General features: G+C 46.7%; 2 protein-coding genes across 2 annotated transcripts in view; one reads left to right on the forward strand and one right to left on the reverse strand.

Moving 5' to 3' along the window:
• Positions 1-21,681, reverse strand: part of syn3 (synapsin III) — a gene marked incomplete at both ends in the record, with an annotated part of 317,937 nt that overhangs the window by 174,705 nt on the left and 121,551 nt on the right. The gene's annotated exons all lie outside the window — the stretch shown is intronic.
• LOC310795211 (metalloproteinase inhibitor 3) overlaps positions 2,088-21,681 on the forward strand; it is a 41,877-nt gene continuing 22,283 nt past the window's right edge. The window contains exons 1-2 of the mRNA XM_083657276.1: positions 2,088-2,201; positions 2,261-2,466. Of these exons, the coding sequence (XP_083513402.1) occupies positions 2,343-2,466 (124 nt within the window). The 5' untranslated portion in view covers positions 2,088-2,201; positions 2,261-2,342. The remainder of the gene's footprint in view (positions 2,202-2,260; positions 2,467-21,681) is intronic.

A 21,681-nucleotide genomic window follows, 5' to 3' on the forward strand; every position in this document is an offset into this window, starting at 1 on the left:
ATATACCAACAAAAAAATTCAATGAATTCAATGCGACCCCAAGGTTGGGAACCACTGGGTTAAGGGTTTTGGTTTTGTAACGGTCGGTTGCATCGAGCCTCAGACAGACCTGTGCTGTGATAACAGCACCCGGCTTGTATATTGCCGACTCAATAGCTGAAATGATGATTGATTTTCCCTAGCCGATCTCGATCACCCCCGCCCCCCACATGTGGCTGCTGCCTGAGAGCACAGATGTGATGCAGCAGTGTGACTGAGTGTGTGTTCTTCAGACTATTAGTGAATACATGCTACTACTACTACTGTATATTTAAACATGTTTCTGGTGTCTGCAATGAGCCTCGTTATTAAAATCTTTAATGACAAATCTGTTGTCTGCTTGTCCTTTGATCTGTCTCATCTCGTCTTTTTTTTCTCATTCTCCACATGCCGCGCCGCCTGGCATCCAAAACTAGGTTACTCTGTGCTCAGTTCCATAAGAGTAACGCTATATGTAGATGTAGGCAGGCACAATGATGATGAATAAAACGTTGTTATACAGTTTTGCGCCGCTGTCAGTAATTAATCTTCCTACCTGTAATGCAGTGCTGTGGGAGGATGAAAAAACAATCCAGTCTGTCCAAACCTTTTACCGATCTAATCTAGCCTCAGGTAGCCTATGAGATGCAGGGAAATATATTTTAGTAGCTGATGTTTAGAAGATCATTTTCACGTTGTCGGCGGTTGGGGGGGGGGGGGGGTCTGGGTTTGGGTTGAGATAGTCTCGACGCCAGACCCATGAGAGTTCTTAGGCTGATACACTACGTCTCTGGGTCTGGGACGCCTTCCCCCAGCCGGCAGGTAATGGGAGGGAACCGTTCACTTGGCCAGTCATATGCCAGGGATGGATACAGTCCTGCCCAATCAGTAACGACTTTGCGATCAGACAACACGGGAGGCGCAGCCCATTTTTCGAACCACTCTCTCATTGGTGCTACGACCTGTCACTCATTCAATTTCACCCCGCTAGACGCGCCCACCAAACCCCAGCAGTGGCTGTGAAGTGGTACAGACTAATTTATGTAGTATGCGATTCAACGTAGTATTTGAGTCTGTGGAGAGACTAGGGTTGAGAGGGCGATGACATCATGCATTGGCGATGTCAAAGGGTGGCAATTAGACGATCTGACTGTGGTCAAGATCGCGCAACTCTAGCTGCAGGTATCACCAGAGATTGCAAAACATAATATAGGGTATATGACCCATCTGATGGCTCGTGCTTTCCTATCGCTTCCTATGTAGCCTGCTGCTGGTTGCCCACCGGCATGATCACCTGGTTTGCAAACCAGCCAATGGTCAATGGTCTCGCCCCAGTCGCCATCTTGACGTGACGTCACCTGAAAACAGCCTATATGCCCGGGTTCGGGTCTGAGATTTATCGGGTCTGTATGGGTCCGGGTTATTTAATTCCATTTATTTATTTGTTTACTGATTGATTGATTAATTAAATGATTAATACTCTTTTTGATGCATACCTTTATCTGAAGTATGTCTTTTATTTTTATTACTATTTTTTAAATAACTATTATTTCAGCCTGGGAAACTAAACCGGGGTAAAGTTCCAGTAAGCACCAATATATGTTCTGTCCCATTTGAATGATATATTTTGTATATGCATTCCTTTGCATCACATGTGAGTTATGTGTGTGTGTGCGCGCACGTGTGTGAGAGAGTGTGTATGGGAACATGAGGGCACGTGTGTGAGAGAGTGTGTATGGGAACATGAGGGCACGTGTGTGAGAGAGTGTGTATGGGAACATGAGGGCACGCGGGGTAAAGTTCCAGCAGGCTGTGATGTCATCTCCCCTTTTATTCTTAATGGAATCACATCAGCAGCCTCTGATTGGCTGGCCTGCCTGAGAGGAGAGGGGCGGTCTCTGATTGGCTGGCCGTGCCTGAGAGGAGGGGGGCGTGGACGTCTGGCACTATATGTAGAGCTGCTCCTCGCACTTTGGGCACAGACGCAGTCAAACCGAGGGAGACATAACAGACCAGAGACTGTGGACATTACAGAGGACTCACTGGACTCACTGAGAGAGACACACAGACAGACAGACAGTGAGGCAGACAGAGAGACGGAGATACAGAGAGCCATAGAGAAAGAGACAGAGCGAGACAGAGACATAGAGGCAGAGCGAGACATAGAGAGAGACATATAGAGAGTGACAGAGAGAGACAGAGACATAGAGTCAGAGAGAGAGACACAGAGAGAGACATAGAGAGAGTGACAGAGAGAGACAGAGACATAGAGAGTCAGAGAGAGAGACACAGAGAGAGACATAGAGAGAGAGAGAGAGAGAGCCATGCAGTGTGTGTGGGGGGAGGTGTTGAGCTTTGTGCTGCTCGTGCTCAGCAGCCTGCAGCTCGCAGACGGCTGCTCCTGTGCCATGACACACCCCCAGGATGCCTACTGCAACTCTGATATAGGTAAGATACACACACACACACACACACACACACACACACACACACATACGCACACCACTCACACGAACACACACACGCATGCAAATGCCACACACAAATACACACACATGCGCGTGCGCGCACACACACACACACACACATCCACGCAAGCACAAACACACGCACACAGGCTACTGCAACTCTGACATAATGTACACAGTGCACTGAAAAGTCTTTGACCTCCATAAGCAGCTCAGTCAGTCAGTCAGTCAGTCAGGCAGCAAAGGAGAGGACATCTGTCTTTAGCTGAACACTTTCATGACAAAGCTTTGCAAACTAAAGTCACCTACAGTTTGCACCCTATTGGTTCATTATCAATCATTACAAACCCCTTATAGCACCATTCTGCACATTGTATTTGTATTTATTAGCACCATTCTGCACATTGTATTTGTATTATTAGCACCATTCTGCACATTGTATTCTACAAGTAAAGCCCATTAACTATTAATTAACTCAACAGCCTCCCAATTAGTGGTTATAGCAGTTAGTAAGGAAGCTGTTGCACATGAACTGGGCTTTTAGTCTGCTGTGCTCAGTATGGGGCTTACAAAGTGCCTATCACATATTGAGAGAACTTACGGAACTATGGAGGGAAAATCCATAGTTAAAAGTTAATGTGTTGCCTAATCTAAAGCCTTACCCAAACTTTTACTGGGAGGACGTGAGCTGCTACTGTGTGCTTTCACTGACATTTCCACACAGTGATTGTAGTTCTGCTTCAGTAAAATGTCAGAAAGGTGACAGAAACTCCAGCTGCTGCAAGCCGAGCTTCATTTACTCATTAGCTGGGGGCATACTGTACTGTACTGTAGGTGAATCTATCGTTTGTGAATTGAACAACACGATACTGAGACTTGCCGTTTCTACCGTCACACCTCTGACCAGACTGTCACCACATCTCAGAAGGGAAGTGACATTTCTCTCATCCTGATTCTGTGTGGGACCCTGGAGGCTCCCCGCAGTGCCCCCACAGACAGGTGTCTGGAACCCAGTTTGGGACCTGGGAGACACATCCACATCATTCAGTTGATCACACAAATCATGGGGAAGTGTGTCTCAGTACAGTCATTTAATTTGAGACAAACTCATTTTCTGGAGTATAAACTCTTCCCTCTCTGATCTGCTGTTACAGTTTTGCAGATTAAATTATTGTCTTTCAAGAGCCAGAAAATTGAAATGTAAACAAATTGTCCCCGGCCGGCCAATGTGTGTGGAAATTGTGTCCTTTTGGTTGCCGCTCCTGTCCAGAGGTGGAAGGTTTGCTGTTGGCCTGAGTTGCAGAGCTTCCAAGTCGCAACTTTTGTGCCAAACGGTGTGACGCCCCCTCCATGCCTCGGTCGGGACGGTGTGAATTGACGGCCGGCGGTAACGAGATACAGACGCAGCTTAGCTTAGCTTAGCTTAGCTTAGCATTTTAAAGCCGGGATACTTCTCTGCACGCTGGCATCTCTCTGTCACACACAGCCGAGTGGAGCTGAGAAATGCCTGGCCTTCAAGAGAGAGAGAGTGTGAGTGTGTGTGTGTGTGTGTGTGTGTGTGTGTGTGTGTGTGTGTGTGTGTGTGTGTGTGTGTGTGTGTGTGTGGGGTGCGTGTGTGTGTGTGTGTGTAGGGCTCTACATAGCTTGTATCCCTGCCAGGTTATGCTTTCACTGACTGCCCGTCCAGGATAATGTGAACTAAGGATCTGCCCAAGCAGTCCAACTCAGCCAAACACTGTCCCAGACCCAGAGAGGAGAGGAGAGGAGAGGAGAGGAGAGGAGAGGAGAGGAGAGGAGATGGGCTACGAGCTAATCCATGGTGACAACCCAGGACTGCGCTACGAGCTAATCCATGGTGATGACCCAGGACTGCGCTACGAGCTAATCCATGGTGACGACCCAGGACTGCGCTACGAGCTAATCCATGGTGACAACCCGGAAGCGTGCTACGAGCTAATCCATGGTGACGACCCAGGACTGCGCTACGAGCTAATCCATGGTGACAACCCAGGACTGCGCTACAAGCTAATCCATGGTGATGACCCAGGACTGCGCTACGAGCTAATCCATGGTGACGACCCAGGACTGTGCTACGAGCTAATCCATGGTGACCACCGAGGACTGCGCTACGAGCTAATCCATGGTGACAACCCAGGACTGCGCTACGAGCTAATCCATGGTGACAACCCAGGACTGCGCTACGAGCGAATCCATGGTGATGACCCAGGACTGCGCTCCAAGATAATCCATGGTGATGACTCAGGACTGCGCTACGAGCTAATCCATGGTGACAACCCAGGACTGCGCTACGAGCTAATCCATGGTGATGACTCAGGACTGCGCTACGAGCTAATCCATGGTGATGACCCAGGATGCGCTACGAGCTAATCCATGGTGATGACTCAGGACTGCGCTACGAGCTAATTCATGGTGACGACCCAGGACTGCGCTACGAGCTAATCCATGGTGATGACCCAGGACTGCGCTACGAGCTAATCCATGGTGACCACCCAGGACTGCGCTACGAGCTAATCCATGGTGATGACCCAGGATGCGCTACGAGCTAATCCATGGTGACGACCCAGGACTGCGCTACGAGCTAATCCATGGTGACGACCCAGGACTGCGCTACGAGCTAATCCATGGTGATGACTCAGGACTGCGCTACGAGCTAATCCATGGTGATGACCCAGGATGCGCTACGAGCTAATCCATGGTGATGACTCAGGACTGCGCTACGAGCTAATTCATGGTGACGACCCAGGACTGCGCTACGAGCTAATCCATGGTGATGACCCAGGACTGCGCTACGAGCTAATCCATGGTGACCACCCAGGACTGCGCTACGAGCTAATCCATGGTGATGACCCAGGATGCGCTACGAGCTAATCCATGGTGACGACCCAGGACTGCGCTACGAGCTAATCCATGGTGACCACCCAGGACTGCGCTACGAGCTAATCCATGGTGACCACCCATGACTGCGCTACGAGCTAATCCATGGTGATGACACAGGACTGCGCTACGAGCAAATCCATGGTGACCACCCAGGACTGCGCTACGAGCTAATCCATGGTGATGACTCAGGACTGCGCTACGAGCTAATCCATGGTGATGACTCAGGACTGCGCTACGAGCTAATCCATGGTGATGACTCAGGACTGCGCTACGAGCGAATCCATGGTGACAACCCAGGACTGCGCTACGAGCTAATCCATGGTGATGACCCAGGACTGCGCTACGAGCTAATCCATGGTGACAACCCAGGACTGCGCTACGAGCTAATCCATGGTGACAACCCAGGACTGCGCTACGAGCTAATCCATGGTGATGACACAGGACTGCGCTACGAGCGAATCCATGGTGATGACTCAGGACTGCGCTACGAGCTAATCCATGGTGATGACCCATTTCCTCCTGTCGCCCTTAGCAGTCCCCGGGGAGTGAGTGGCGATATGAAATCCTCTGGGTCAAAGTGCGCCTGCAGTCAATTTGCATTGGAACAAACTAGCGGGTGGAATCTGCTGCCTTCCTTTTCTTTAAATCAAGTAGGCGTTTTGTCCCCCTTTAAGCTCATTGTGATGCAGCCGGTGGAGCGGCTGCAGCTGATTACAGGTCAGGGCCAAAAACGAGAGTGACGCTTTGAACCCTACCAGACGTTACTTTAAACTGATCCCAGATCCACTCTGCTGCCTTTGATGTTGACAGTGAAAATTACAGCTTTTCTCTCCTTGCCGAGAGTTTCAACCCCGTACTTGTAGGTCTTCGTGTTTTAACTACAGTACATCAGTCAGAACTACATATTTTGTTTTAACCCTCTGAACCCCTAAACCGTCTGGCGAGAGAGAAAGGCATGTTTCATTTCAAATTGGTCGCCAAAATGACACCATTTATCATAGCTAGAAAATGTAACATAAAAAAATTGTTGTCGGATTTCCATATTTCTGACGGTCCTTGAACTAATCATCTGCGATAAACGCTTCTGTCAGGACCCAAACCCTAAAACAAAAAAAAACAAAAACAAATCTGCCCTCTACAGTACGTCGCAACTGGGCAGCTTTAAATGACTCGACTGAGATCAACAGTGACGTGACAAAAATTCTGTGAAATGGTCTGAACTGCAGGCTGTTTTTACACAGAGCAGAGAGGACAGCAGAGGTATTGTAAAAATGTCAATAGTTCAGTATGTAGAGCAGGGGTGGGCAACATTTTTTTCCTGAGGGCCATACTCACTTACATCTCCCTATTTTTAACCCTCTCTCCCGTTGTGATTGGTAATTTCTAGTTAATCTCCTGATATAATAGTGATATAAATACAATGGCTGTAGCAGATGAGATTTATTAACATAATTCTGCCTTTTATTGAGTTTTTGGGGTTCGTTTTGTTTTTCTTTGAGTCCGGCCCTGCGGTCGCATTTTGCCCCAGGCCCCAGGGCCACAAGAAATGACTGTAGAACATGAGATTACTTTTAGCCTTTTAGTCATAAAGTCATCCATATTCCAGACTGAAATGTTATAACAGAAGTGGAGTATTGGCCAGAATGACATGAACATTTGGACACTTATTCAGCGGGTATCTTGCATGTTGCGTTCAGGCGCACTGTAAAATAAAAAAATGCTCTACATTGCTCTACATTGTAGAGCAGGTAGAGCATTGTTTTCTTCCAATATTGGTAACACTTGTGGGCACTTGGGAAAATAAATCTATGATTCCATCTTTTTCAATTTTGGAAAATAAATTCTCAGAGAAATTCAACTTATGTTTTTTTCTTCGTCTTTGTGATTTATGACATTGTTATTCTGAACTGCAAGACATTTTTTAGTTATTCCTCCTTCTAGCCATGATTGTGTTGTTTCCATAGAGGTGCAGGACTTACATACAATGAGCAACAATGAGTGACTAAAATAAGCAAGTAATGTGGCCGGAGCAAAAAAGGCCCAGAAACTCCTTCGGGGTTTAGATGATATAATACATTTTGAATGAAAGAATGGGTCTTTGTTGTCATAGACCTCATTTCAAAGCCATTAGTCAATGTTAATAATATTTTTATTCACACAGGAACCATCCAACAGGGTTGCTTATCAAAGAAATGTTCTGTAAATATAGACGCAATACCTCTGAAATGACGCAATGCATTATGGGATAATTTCAGACCTGCTTTTCATCCAAAATGTTATACACCCTTGCCCTGTTTTGGCAAGACTGCAACTTTTTCCAAATGTGTAACCTAGGAATTCAACATGTACTGTATTTTTCCTGCCTGGAAAAAGAAAATAAAAAAGGTAAAATTACAAAGTGTAAATGCCTGTTTGTGAAAGTCCAACCGGGTCAGCTGGCCGAAAGCATCCCGGAGCCCTGAGGGGACATCCTGAGACAGAGAGGCTCTCCTCAAGTCACAGGGAGATGCCATGTTATGTCATTGTGACTTTAAAACCACATGGACACTGAATACTGGACATTTGTTTGGCAAGAAAACGGCCAAGTTTAAAGATATTGAATGAAAATATCCAAAAGCGAGTCAATCCCCATTGACCCCTCATGTTAAAATGCCCAACTTTACAGCAAAAATAAACATGTTTACAGCCTGGTGGGAAAAAAGTTTTGGTCGCTATAGCTAATTCCCCCCTTCATGAAAACTGTACCGGTGGGTGGGGGGATTGGGTGTTTCATATAACTCACCCTGGCTACAAAAATAAATCTTGATTGTATACATTATGGTCGCATTGAGAGTCAAATAGAGTAATAGACGATAAAGCAGACTCCTTTGGGGTGTGATTGACAGGTCGGCTGTCCAGTGACCAGCCAGCTCAGGGAGACCAATAGCAGCCTGCTATTGATCCCTGCGTCTCTGTCTGGCAAAAAAAGTCCACAAATTAAATGGGTGACGTCATCGTGGCTACATGCATATGCTTTCACCCTGAAAGCACTTATTTTCACCCCCAAAACACATAGTGTCACCTCCTCTCCTCTCCTCTCCTCTCCTCTCCCTCTGTGATAACATGTTATAACATGTATAGCAACATGTTTTCCACATGTGGAGCACATGTGGAAAACAACATTTACATGGGTTTCACATGTAATCACATAGGTTTCACATGTAATCACATGGGAATTTATATGGGTTTCACACATTTCACATGTGAAAACATTCCAAAACCACACGCTTCCCATGGGCAAAGCCCATGTTTCACATCCTTCCATGCTTCCCCCTCTCCACTGCTCTGCTCTGCTCTCCACTGCTCTCCACTGCATTGCAAGACCTTTTTTGAGGGGAACCTGAGGAGGAATGCTGTTCCCCCTCTCGTTCTCACTATTCTCACCCTCTCAACGTATACTCTGGGAACTCTGTTCCCAGGCATTCCCTTCCACCACTGCATGCATGTGGCACTGAGCTGAGGTACTGTATGTGGAGTCCAGTGAGGTCAGCATCAGTCAGGTGACCACACCACACAAAACATCCATCTAAAGCTGCGTTCACACCGACCTATTAAAGTTTGTCGCTGGCGTCGAGTTTACATACAAAGTCAATGCAAACGAGCGATTGAGCGTATATTCGCCTGGGAGAATAATCGCTGGGCGTCCGAGCGGCAGAGACAGAGCGATAGGGAGAAAATACGCTCGTCGCTCAAGATGAAATATTCCAACTCGAGCGAAAATACGCTGGCATCAGTCGCTCGCTGTTCAATGCTGATTGGCTGCCGTGTGAGAGCGAGTCAAGGATCACTCTGGCTTGGAACAAACTGCTGGTTTATTGTGTGGCAACAAACCGCATTGACAGGCTGACATGAAGTGAAGTCTGTACTACCGGTATGCAGCTCGCATTAGGAGCACGCTGATAGGCTTAGCTTGTAAACAATGACGGTGGCTCGTAGTGGACAAACAGCATGACATTGCGTAACGTTATATCCCCCACATGTCCGTCATTTCGTGTGCCTGTTGATGAGCGATTTAAACAGAGCGACAGAACGATTCCAAAGGGTTGACTTGAGCGACAGAGCGAAAAATAAATATCTCGGTGTGAACACACCTTAAACCAGGCGGCAAGCTCGGGGTTGGACAGAAGTGAATCAATATGCAGAAGTGATCAAATCTGTAGTTCCTCGAATGGCCACTTGATGCTGGCTCCAAAAGTGAGTAAATCCCCATAGACCCTCATGAATAAAATGCCCAACTTTACAACATGTTTACAGCCTCAATTTTACTTATATAGAAAATGATGTTATACAAAGTACAGCCTAAGTTAGAGGTCTGTGGTTCTAATGTGGACTAAGGACTAAGGAGGTCTGAGTCTGTGGTTCAAATAGGTTAGGGGTCCTTGACATGAAAGAGGTTAAGGTCACTGTCATACACTGCGTAGTCAAGAGTCAACATCACAGACTTCTGCTCTGTGCCTGCCTGCCTGTCCATCTGACTGTCTCTCTGTCTCTGCCTGTCTCTCTGTCTGTTTGCCTGCCTGTCTGTCTCGCTGCCTGTCTCTCTGTCTCTTTGCCAGTCTCCCTCTCTCTGCCTGTCTGCGTAGCTGGGTTCAGTTTCACTGTTTATTTTTGAGCGTAGTCGTGTGTCATACTGAGAATTCCTCCTCCGCCCACTCGCCTCCCAAAACTTGGACCACGTTCTGCATACTAAATCATCACCGCCCCCCCCCCCATCTCTCTCTATTTTACTCTGTACTCTCTCTCTCTCTTACTCTCTCTCTCTCTTACTTTTTCTCTATTTTACTCTGTACTCTCTCTCTCTCTCTCTCTTTTACCCTCTCTCTCTCTTACTCTCTCTCTTTTACTCTGTACTCTCTCTCTTTTACCCTCTCTCCCTCTTACTCTCTCTCTTTTACTCTGTACTCTCTCCCTCTTACTCTCTCTCTTTTACTCTGTACTCTCTCTCTCTCTCTCTTTTACTCTGTTCTCTCTCTTACTCTCTTTTACTCTGTACTCTCTCTCTCTTTACCCTCTCTCCCTCTTACTCTCTCTCTTCTACTCTGTACTCTCTCTCTCTCTCTCTCTCTCTTTTACTCTGTACTCTCTCTTACTCTCTCTTTTACTCTGTACTCTCTCTCTTTTACCCTCTCTCTCTCTCTCTTACTCTCTCTCTTTTACTCTGTACTCTCTCTTACTCTCTCTTTTACCCTCTCTCTCTCTCTCTTACTCTCTCTCTTTTACTCTGTACTCTCTCTTACTCTCTCTTTTACTCTGTACTCTCTCTCTTTTACCCTCTCTCTCTCTCTCTTACTCTCTCTCTTTTACTCTGTACTCTCTCTCTTACTCTCTCTCTTTTACCCTCTCTCCCTCTTACTCTCTCTCTTTTACTCTGTACTCTCTCTCTCTCTTACTCTCTCTCTTTTACCCTCTCTCTTTCTCTTACTCTCTCTCTTTTACTCTGTAGGCTACTCTCTCTCTTTTACCCGCTCTCTCTCTCTTACTCTCTCTCTCTCTTACTGTCTCTCTCTCTTACTCTCTCTCTTACTCACACAGACACGAAAGAGAAACCTTATATTCTTGTCATGCTTGCAGTTTGCCACATCGTGCGCGTAGGCCCGAAACAAATGCCTGCCTAAATTACATCCTCGCCTTCTAAGATTAGCATATGAATCCAGGGTTGTGTAATCCCCTGGCTTCGGTGGGGAAAATGAATTGACTGTCTTTTTGTCGGGGTCGCGCCGCGGCTCGGTTAGCGCTCTTATCACCAAAAGCCTCCCAGGAAATCCTCGGCAGGAGAGGAGCATGCCTGCAGGAGAGGAGCATGCCTGCAGGAGAGGAGCATGCCTGCAGGAGAGGAGCATGCCTGCGTCAGAGGGAGAGCGCACACTTGAATGTAATTGCCACTCGTGTCTTACAGAGGGGGGGGGGGGGGGGGGGGGGGGGGGGTAGAGAGAAGGAGGGAGACTAAAGTAGGCGAGAGAGATTTCAGCTCCATGTGTGTGACTGTATTAGTGCTGCAGGTCATGTGGAAAGTGTTAGAGCTCGCAGATATCCTCAACTCTGTTTAAATTAACATTTTGTCAAACTTCAACTGTCCAGTAACACACACTGTAACGGACTGTAACACACACAGTAGCTGTCCAGTAACGCACACTGTAACACACACAGTAACTATTCAGTAACACGATAACTTAAGTGCGACCCAGGTGATTTTCTGTAGCTACAAATGACAGATGTCCCCTAATGGCCTCACACCGTCTGCTTATTGGTAGATGCTACAATTGACCAAGGTTCCTTGCGGGACTGAGAGACATCTCTCAATACTGTTACAGCGTGCGCTGACGGAGACACAACGAAAAAGGTTTTAAATGAGGAAATAAGTAGCCTAACTTTCTTTTAAGGGCAACGGGCAATTCAAAACAGGACATGCCGTGTGGTATAGAAGGGATATTATGACCACTCTACAAGGCATCCATGGCAGTGGCCTTTTGGCCTTGGGATAATGCTGCATTCGTTTATGGTCGCAGGTGGGAGGTGGGAAATACGTCATCTCCAACCTACGTGCGTTCGAGCTTCAAGTCGCAAAAAAATGCTAAGGTAATAGCATGGGCTATTAGACAGCTAAAAGCTAATAACAACATGCATGTTTAATTGTACTGGTATAACGACCTACTTTATTGGTATGCTGATTGGTCTGAAAGCATACTATTGTTGAAAATAAAATAAAAGATGTGCCAAAAACTTAGGATGTTGAAAATGACGTCAAACGAGCTGGGAGCAACTAGGGGGTGAGAAATCATACCGAGTTTGCGAGTAGGAACTGAATTGAGTTTTCCTAGTAGCAAGTGGCAATTTGTGACCTCCGAGTTATAAACGAATGCAGTATAATTCCTGCCATGGTATCAGGAAGGTGTGTCTGATATTTTGCATGTTCAGTTGAAGCGTGAGTGGTGAATAAAAGGAGTCTATAAAGCAGTGGAGGTAGAGAGTGAAGCAGCTAGCATCTCTTATCTGCCCAGCCTGCACATGCTTCTGTGGCAGGTTACACGACACTCGCCTGGCTCAGATCTGGGTTATCTAAACAGCGCTAAGCTAACTCAGCTGGCTGGGTGTGACACGAGAGAGGCTCGCTCTGCGCTGGAGAGTCATTGCAACTTGTGAAAGGGCCGCCGGGGCCTGGGGAATGTCACAAGTCCTCTGTCTCTGGGGGAGAGAGGGAGGGAGGGAGGGAGGGAGAGAGGGAGAGAGGGAGGGAGGGAGGGAGGGAGGGAGCAGCTGATGACGCCACTTCACGCTACCTTCCCCCGGGCCAGGTGGGCCGACAGGAGCCGCCAATTAGTGGCCGTCGTCCATCAAGCAAGTCATTTCTGGATGAGCCGGGCCTGGATCAGCTGGCCCTGGCCTGGATCAGCTGGCCCTGGCCTGGATCAGCTGACCCTGACCTGGATCAGCTGACCCTGGCCTGGATCAGCTGACCCTGACCTGGATCAGCTGACCCTGACCTTGATCAGCTGACCCTGCAGCAGCCTGCAGGAAGCCCTTCTCTCTGTGGAGCGCTAGTCTCTGGTTTGGGGTTAGGGGCAGCGAAGGAAACTGGGCTTTCCTTCCCAGTCTAGAACCATCTATTCTAGACTGTATAAAAGAGATGGATGGAGTGAGTGTGACGTCACCCATTGCAGTGTTGGTCAGTAATATATTACTGTAATATATTGCTTTCCCAAGTAATGAGTAGTGTAAGGGATTACAATTTACAAAACAGTTACAAGTACTGTAATATCAAGTTACTGCATTTGCATCTCCAACGCTGGCACAGTGCTAAAACAAAGTGTGGAGATAGGTCTGGCTATGTGAGACCACGTGATTCCTTTTTTGTCGAGGAAGGCAAGTAACAAATAATAAACAAGTATGCAGTTTGGCTGATTGATGACTCCTCCTGTAAGGTTAATTATGATCATATTATTATATTATCCAATAACGTGGATTTAGTTCTAAAAGGTAATGGCTAATCAGGTGGTATGCCACTTTTGCGGAAGGGGGGGTAGCAAAATTAATAATAATGTAACAAATAACGTAACTTTTTGACTTTTTTGATACCAAGTAATTACTTTTTAAAGGAGTAATGAGTAATGAGTAACGTATTACATTTCAAGAGTAATTTGCCCAACACTGCCCATTGGTTTGTGGACTTCTTCTTGATAATTGAATATTTGAGACGGGTTGGAAAGCTGCCTGTAAATGCATGGACACCTGTTATACTGCATGCTGGTGGCTGCATAAGTCATAGTGTGAACTGAAGCCTCCTCTGATTTTCACACTTCTCAGGTAGCTCAACTAAAAATGAGATCATCACTCATCTTTGTTGGCAAAGGTTGTAAGTTATAAAGAATAAACATGCTTATGCCTACTCAGGCTTTGTGCTGTGTGGGTTAGAGACACATGATTTCAAAGATATTTTAATTATATTTTTGGTCTGGGCAGTTCTGCTGATGGACCCTTATGTATTTCTCATTCGTCTTCCTCCTCTTCCTCTTCAAAATGCCCAGCCCGACCTGCTATAATTTATGAATGTGTGGCTGCTTTTGTCTCCCTCTAGTGGTCAGAAACTCACTTATTGCAGCTTTAAGGGAGCGGGAGGGGGTCAGTAAAGGCATCCTGGTATATCTGCACATTCCTCTGTAATTGCGGGCCGATTCCTCAGTAATTGTACCTGCGCTCGCTCGCCTGCCAGACAGCGGTCGGGTCGATCATGTGATCTCGCTCCCGGGTTCATAACGAACAAGCTGACAGATTCATAGATCAATGTCCCACGGCTTCTTATTGTGAAAGGTCAGAAATGCGGCGGGGGAATAGATTAATACAGATAGCAGAGATGCTCACAAGTCATTTTTTGCAAGTCCAAGTCAAGTCTCAGTCTCTTATGGATGAGCATTCTATCATCTGCTGGATGGAGTGTGGTTAGCATAGGAATTCAATGCATGTTACTTTATTATCCTCACTTCTTATCTATTAGCATACAGTATCAGCATTGATTAGTTGACATTATTACTATTATTAGTAGACATTTCCTTAATAGTAATGCAAAAAAAGAAGAAGAAAGGAACGATTGTTCATGATTCCCAAATCTCGAGTCTCAAGTGTTTTGAGGACAAGTCTCAAGTCAGGTCTTAAGTCACTGTGTATGACTCAAGTTGCAAGTCCACGTCCCCATCTCTGACAGATAGACAAGAGATGAGTAACACTTTCTGTGATGGTGTGATGTCTGGTGAAGCCTGAACTTACCAGACTGTTCTAGCTGTTCTATTATTTGCCTTTGCCCACTTAAGCTTCTGGCATACTCTTCGCGCCCAGCCAAGCGCATAGGGCGCGCGGCGATTTTGACGTCATCGCACGGGGCGTGTCGGGGGGCGAGGCCTGAGCGCAGCGCAGCGCGTCCATGGAGATTTTTCTATCAGCGCGTCGGGTTTTGCTGCCTGTGCCTGTGAGATCTCCGTGGTAGGCTATCAGCGGATATCTGCTGTGATTGAGTCCTCACCGTCCTCATCGTCGTAAAGTCGCCTTCAAAGTATGATGTTCGATTATAACGAACTAGTTGTGTGGCTTAGCCTTCCCAAATGTTGAGGGTCGTTTTTTAGAATTTAATAGATAGAATTGGGAACGTTACATTCAATTTCATTCAGACTGCCTGGCACTGATCGCCGCCATTTTCCCCTGGAGCTCCTAGCGAGCTGCGCACTCACTATGTTCTGTTTTGGCCCGCGCAGAGTGCGCGCGCCCTCCGTGGAGCCCCGCCTCCAGCGCGTGCGCGAAGAGTATGCCAGAAGCTTTAGTCATTATATCCACATTACTGATGATTATTTATCGAACACATCATTGTACAGTATGTAGCCTTCGTTGTGTTGACAGTATTTTCAGAAGCCCTGGTTAACCGTGCTTTATACTGAAGGAGTGAGTTTAACCAACTGACTTGCTACCACTCGGGACTCACGAGAACTCACATTCACTCGGGTTATATACATATTTTGTGAAAGCGCCAATAGTTATCGCTTAAATATTGTCGTGATATCAATATTGAGGTATTTAGTCAAAAATATTGTGATGTTTGATTTTGTCCGTATCGCTCAGCCCTACCAACCGCCTCTGGACTCTGATTAAGAGATATAGCAAGTACACACATGGATTATGATTAGATTATGGGCTGCTTCTTAACACATTGAGTGCCAGCGACGCCATATGGCGTCATTAGAAATTTACCGTACAGTGCCAGCGACGCCAAATGGCGTCAGTAACTCCAAATTGTTTTTTTGACGGGGGGGTGTCGATCTAAGCTTCTTACGTCGCCTCTAACAATATTGTAGCTATTGGAGGTCGATAACCTATTTTACAAACCCATTAGGTGGCGACAGCACTCTCCTGATCAGAGAAAAAGGAGCCAAACACACAGAAATAGTCACTGGGGAAAATGAGGAAATCGCATCGCATCCGTCCGTATGCATCGACGTGCATGAAGCACAACGAGCACAACGCCAGCTGTGCCCCCAGCAGCAGCATCCGCTGTCACAACTGAGCACCTCCGTGTACGCTGCAACAGCACATTCACATAATCAGCCTTATTATTCCGAACTGGAAGCATGCGAGCCCGTGACACACACGGAACCAAAAAGCTGAATGTCGCGCACCATTCACTGTGTGTGCGCAGCAAACTCAGCAGAGACTGAGAGCCACCAGACACATAAGACACACCCAGGAGGCGTGTGCAGTTGAGGGGGGGGGGGGGGGGGGAGCACGCAGAGCAGGCAGAGCAGCATACACTTCACCCAGACAGACCCAGACATCAGAAAATTAGCTTCAGAGTCAGTGATGTGCTTGAAATGTTTAATTTCACAAAAGGCTCATTATCTCAGCTCGTAGAAAAAAAGGGATGTTTTTGCTTCAATCAAGCTATCTTCTCCGGCTCATAACTAAAGAACGGAAAATGGGATCAATAAACTTTTTTTTGCAGGTGATAGAAGAGAGTCTCATCGTTATTTGTGCGTGTTCAGTGTTTACATAGTAATTATTAAAAAAATTATATGACTGTTTTAAAATGCATTGCGGCCTATGTGGCACAGCAAGCAACCTTTTGCCCAAGGGCCGTGGCACTCAAAGTGTTAAAGGGATAGTTCACCCAAAAAGGACACTTCTGACCTCTTCTCCTCCACCTCATGCCAAATGAAACACAGGTGAAATGTGTATATGGACTAACAGTTAGTCCATATAACACACAGGGAGGTTGCCAGCACAACTCCTATAACAGCCTTCTGCAAAACAACTGATGTCAGTGGACCAGTTCCTTAGAATTCCAAAACAAAAACAGCCAAACAATCACAGTGTGAATAGAAAGACATACACACCATTATTTGTTGGAAATCAGTCAGCTGTAGTTCAGATTATTACTAAATGATGGTGTAAACATAGGTCTGCTATGGCTGCTATGGAGGTGTGCCAGCAACCTCCTTGGGCCCTATCATCGGCGTTATCGTTTGCGCAGCCGTTTGCGCACCTCTTATGCTTCTCCCCTGCCTCTTAAGCTATCGTCTGCTTCCACCATCCACTTTTGCAATGGGATCTAAGCACAGACACAGGTGTAGGCGTGGCCCAGGCGTGTCCGTGCGCCTCTTCATCTGCCTCCCGCAAGTGTCATCTTGCGCTCTGGCGAAGATACCATCGCCATGTTCCGAGCATAAACACAGGTTTGGGCGTTGCCCGTGCCAAAATAGGTGTTCCAGTGCTATGTATTAATGGCCTTGGGTGCTCTCAATTTTAACGGCACCTAAAAGCAGGTCTTAGCACAAAAAAAACACTATGCCAGGTGTCCCGCAGTGCAGGAAATCCTCACTTGGAAACATTACGCACGGCAAGGATGTCACTCTCTCTCCAACATATTGCGCGCGCACACACTCCCCCGCCTCTTCTGAATGCCACATTGATTTTCAGCTATAGCCTACATTGCAGAAAAAACACACCTTGATTTAAAAATTAGAATTAGTTTGTTATGGTTTTATTAGGCTACATAATTCCCGACCATACAGGTCTGTGGTGTGATCGAGGTAACAGTAGATTGCTTTTGAGAAAGTTGTGCCGACCAGTAGGCTATACAGTATCCTCTCTCCCTGCAATTGCAGCATGCAACAATAGCTTAACCCAAGTGGACAATTCTGATATATGCTATTGAAATTGGCTATAATTAAAATCTCACATATCCCTACCCTATTAAAGAAACGGATATTTTTAAATGTGTATGTTATATAGCCTATATCAACGAAGCGACGAATTACCGTAACCGCACCCTTTGGGACATAATAACACCATGTGGATATTCACTGCGTAACTGCGCGGCAGCCCTTTGGTGTGTTTCAAATGGATCGTTCCATCAGCACCAATTTTCATTAGGGTTTCTAATGCTTTAACTGGTTCATCCTCCAATTCTCTCTGTCTCTCTTCCCTCTCTCGTTCTCTCCCCTCTCTCTTTTCTCTCTCTCTCACTCTGTCACTCTGCTTGCACTCAGCAAGAAAGAAGCTGCTGTTACAGACGTGACGCTGTGGCTTTTAAGGGGAGTGATCTCACACTTGTGAATAGTGTTGTGGGCATAAGTACGCCTATATGGAGGTTTGTGCGAGATGACGCCATGCGCAACGGGCCGACACGCCCACAATTAGGGCTTTGTGCAGGGCTATTCCAGCGCAAAACGGCCGCTTATGCAAAATTACCGCCTTTGCGACGATAGAGACCCTTGTGTGTTGTATGGACTCACTTAACCTGTGTTCCACCAGTGTTGTAGTTAAGTCAGCCTTGACTCATTTTCAGGACTTGTGACTTGACTTGGACTTGAGCACCGATGACTTGGACTTGGATTCGGCCTCTAGCATTCAGACGTTTGGACTACGAAGTTGAAGACAAGGACTTGAACTTGTTAATAGATAACTTTTTTGTAATAGGCACTAATAATTTGGCATACGATATTGATAGCTAATGCCTTGACATTACACCTACATGTGGATTCACACTTATGTTCACTTGACTCGGACTGTACTCTGATTCTTCTTTGGTGACTGGGATTTGGACTCAAACACATGGGAACTCAATACTCTTGACTACAACACTGGTTTCAACTAGCATGAGGGGGAGGAGATGATGACACAAGTTGCTTTAAAATCAGTCTCGATGATCAGAGGCGCTTGTTACTGCTTGTTTCGGCTGTTACTCCAGAGTAACTTGTTACTGCTTGTTTCGGCTGTTACTCCAGAGTAACTTGTTACTGCTTGTTTCGGCTGTTACTCCAGAGTAACTTGTTACTGCCTGTTTGGGATGCTATTCCAGAGTAGCTTTTTACTGCCTGATTGGAATGTTACTCCAGAGTAACTTGTTGCTGCCTGTTAGGGATGTTACCTCAGAGTAACTTGTTACTTGGGCGGCTTCCCGTCTGTTAATTCAGTGGGCTGACCTGGAACAGCTAGACAAACACGGAGTGAACAGAAGATGCCACATGCGGGGTTTCTCTCTCCCATCAGGATGAAGGAATGGAAGCCTGTCGTTTTGTTTTCCCCTCTCTGGGGAATGCGAGCCTCTGAAGAATGTGGGAAGGAAATTCCACCGGGGGAAAGATAACAAACAGTCAGTGTTGGTTGTGTCTGCCTGTCTGACCGGCTGTGGGCGGCTGGCAGGTGAACTTCGCACTCCCCTAGCGCCCGCAGCTCAGCCCCCGCCCCATTTACCGCCTGGAACAGGCTTCACCCCCGAACCCACAAAAGGCCCAGTCACTCCAACAGGACTGAACACAAACAAATCAGTTCCGCCGGTGAGCAGTGTTTTCACCTCGCCAATGTTCACATGAGGGTCCGCACGCAGATAACATCTCTGCAGAGGAGACTCAGGCTCCACTCACACTGCAGCCCAAAGCTTTCTGCTCGGGTTCAGTGGGCTAGCTCGTAGCTCCGCTTGTGAAGCCAATGTGGAAGTATTACTTCTCACTTGATTTATGACCTCAGTAAACAGTTTCCTAATCAGTTTAAGGCTTCAATCGCCAGTTTCAAGTCTTCTTCAATACAACATGATGTTCGTTTAGTAAATGATGGTCCCATTTCAGGTAAAATAGACCATTAAACAGACTATGTTTTGGGGCGTGATTGACAGGTCGTCTGTCCAGTCACCGATCAGGGAGAAATAGCAGGCCACGCTGCGGCTCTTCATGACACTTCTGGCCCTAAATAACCAAGCTGGTGACCTCGAGGCTTCAAAACGCCATTCCAAATGGGTCCATTAGGCGACGTCACGGTAGCTACATCCATATGTTTATACGGTCTATGGTCGGGCTGTATAGTGTTACTATAGGGCCAGACGTGGGGCGGCTGGCTGAAGTCAAACACAGAAGTGTTGCGTGCATAGAGCCTATTCAACATACAAACTGTAACTGTAACAAGAAGCAGAATCACAAAATGGATGGGCTTTTGTTATTGTTTTACCGTCTTCTCCACATGGCTGTCAGTTCACATCTTTGTCAGATTTGGTTCCATCTTAGAATAGATTTGAAAAGTTATCCAAAGCAGCAGAATGGAGTGTGAAGTGGTGCAGTGTGAACGGAGCCGTGCATGGTTTTGTAACAAAAGGCGAGGCTATCCTCTCCTCTCCTTTTTCCAACATTTATTAGTTTTATTTTATTTTAAATTTTCCATCGGCCTCCTTGGCAAACAGCAGCAATGCAGAAAATGGAATAAACGGATCCGCAGGTGCCGTACCAAAGCCCCCTGCTGGCCGAGGCGGTGCGGTGTGTCACAGCCAGGGAGGGAAAGCCACAGATTGTCTATTGGTCAGAGCAGTGCTTCTCAAACTTGTTTGACTTCAGTACCCCTTTTCGCTATTTCTGAATCCAAGTACCCCCTTTATCCGACTACAACATTTTGCTTAGAAAACTATATCATATGATGCAATGAATTAATGATAACCCACCTTTTGAAGAATATAACATTACAAAATAAGAAATGGAGTGAAAGAGTTGCAATTAGTGCCTTTTCATTTATTTTCATGATTTATCTTATGTTTTTGCATTTTCCCCTTTCTCCCAAGTAACCCCCTGTAGTACCTCCACATACCCCTAGGCGTAGTTTGAGAACCACTGGGTTAGAGGAGCGGCCGAGTTTGTTCTGATATCTTCACGCTGTCTCCTCTCTCCACAGTGATTCTGTCTCCTCTCTCCACAGTGATTCTGTCTGCTCTCCCCACAGTGATTCTGTCTCCTCTCTCCACAGTTATTCTTTCTCCTCTCCCCACAGTTATTCTGTCTCCTCTCTCCACAGTGATTCTGTCTGCTCTCTCCACAGTGATTCTGTCTGCTCTCTCCACAGTTATTCTGTCTCCTCTCTCCACAGTGATTCTGTCTCCTCTCTCCACAGTGATTCTGTCTGCTCTCCCCACAGTGATTCTGTCTCCTCTCTCCACAGTTATTCTTTCTCCTCTCCCCACAGTTATTCTGTCTCCTCTCTCCACAGTGATTCTGTCTGCTCTCTCCACAGTGATTCTGTCTCCTCTCTCCACAGTGATTCTGTCTGCTCTCTCCACAGTGATTCTGTCTGCTCTCTCCACAGTGATTCTGTCTGCTCTCTCCACAGTGATTCTGTCTGCTCTCTCCACAGTGATTCTGTCTGCTCTCTCCACAGTGATTCTGTCTCCTCTCTCCACAGTGATTCTGTCTGCTCTCTCCACAGTGATTCTGTCTGCTCTCTCCACAGTGATTCTGTCTCCTCTCTCCACAGTGATTCTGTCTGCTCTCCCCACAGTGATTCTGTCTCCTCTCTCCACAGTTATTCTTTCTCCTCTCCCCACAGTGATTCTGTCTCCTCTCTCCACAGTGATTCTTTCTCCTCGCCCCACAGTGATTCTGTCTCCTCTCTCCACAGTGATTCTGTCTGCTCTCTCCACAGTGATTCTGTCTCCTCTCTCCACAGTGATTCTGTCTCCTCTCTCCACAGTGATTCTGTCTGCTCTCCCCACAGTGATTCTGTCTCCTCTCTCCACAGTTATTCTTTCTCCTCTCCCCACAGTGATTCTGTCTCCTCTCTCCACAGTGATTCTTTCTCCTCGCCCCACAGTGATTCTGTCTCCTCTCTCCACAGTGATTCTGTCTGCTCTCTCCACAGTGATTCTGTCTCCTCTCTCCACAGTGATTCTGTCTCCTCTCCCCACAGTGATTCTGTCTCCTCTCTCCACAGTGATTCTTTCTCCTCGCCCCACAGTGATTCTGTCTCC

Source organism: Poromitra crassiceps, assembly GCF_964638095.1.
Source record: "Poromitra crassiceps genome assembly, chromosome: 2".
Taxonomy (NCBI): domain Eukaryota; kingdom Metazoa; phylum Chordata; class Actinopteri; order Beryciformes; family Melamphaidae; genus Poromitra; species Poromitra crassiceps.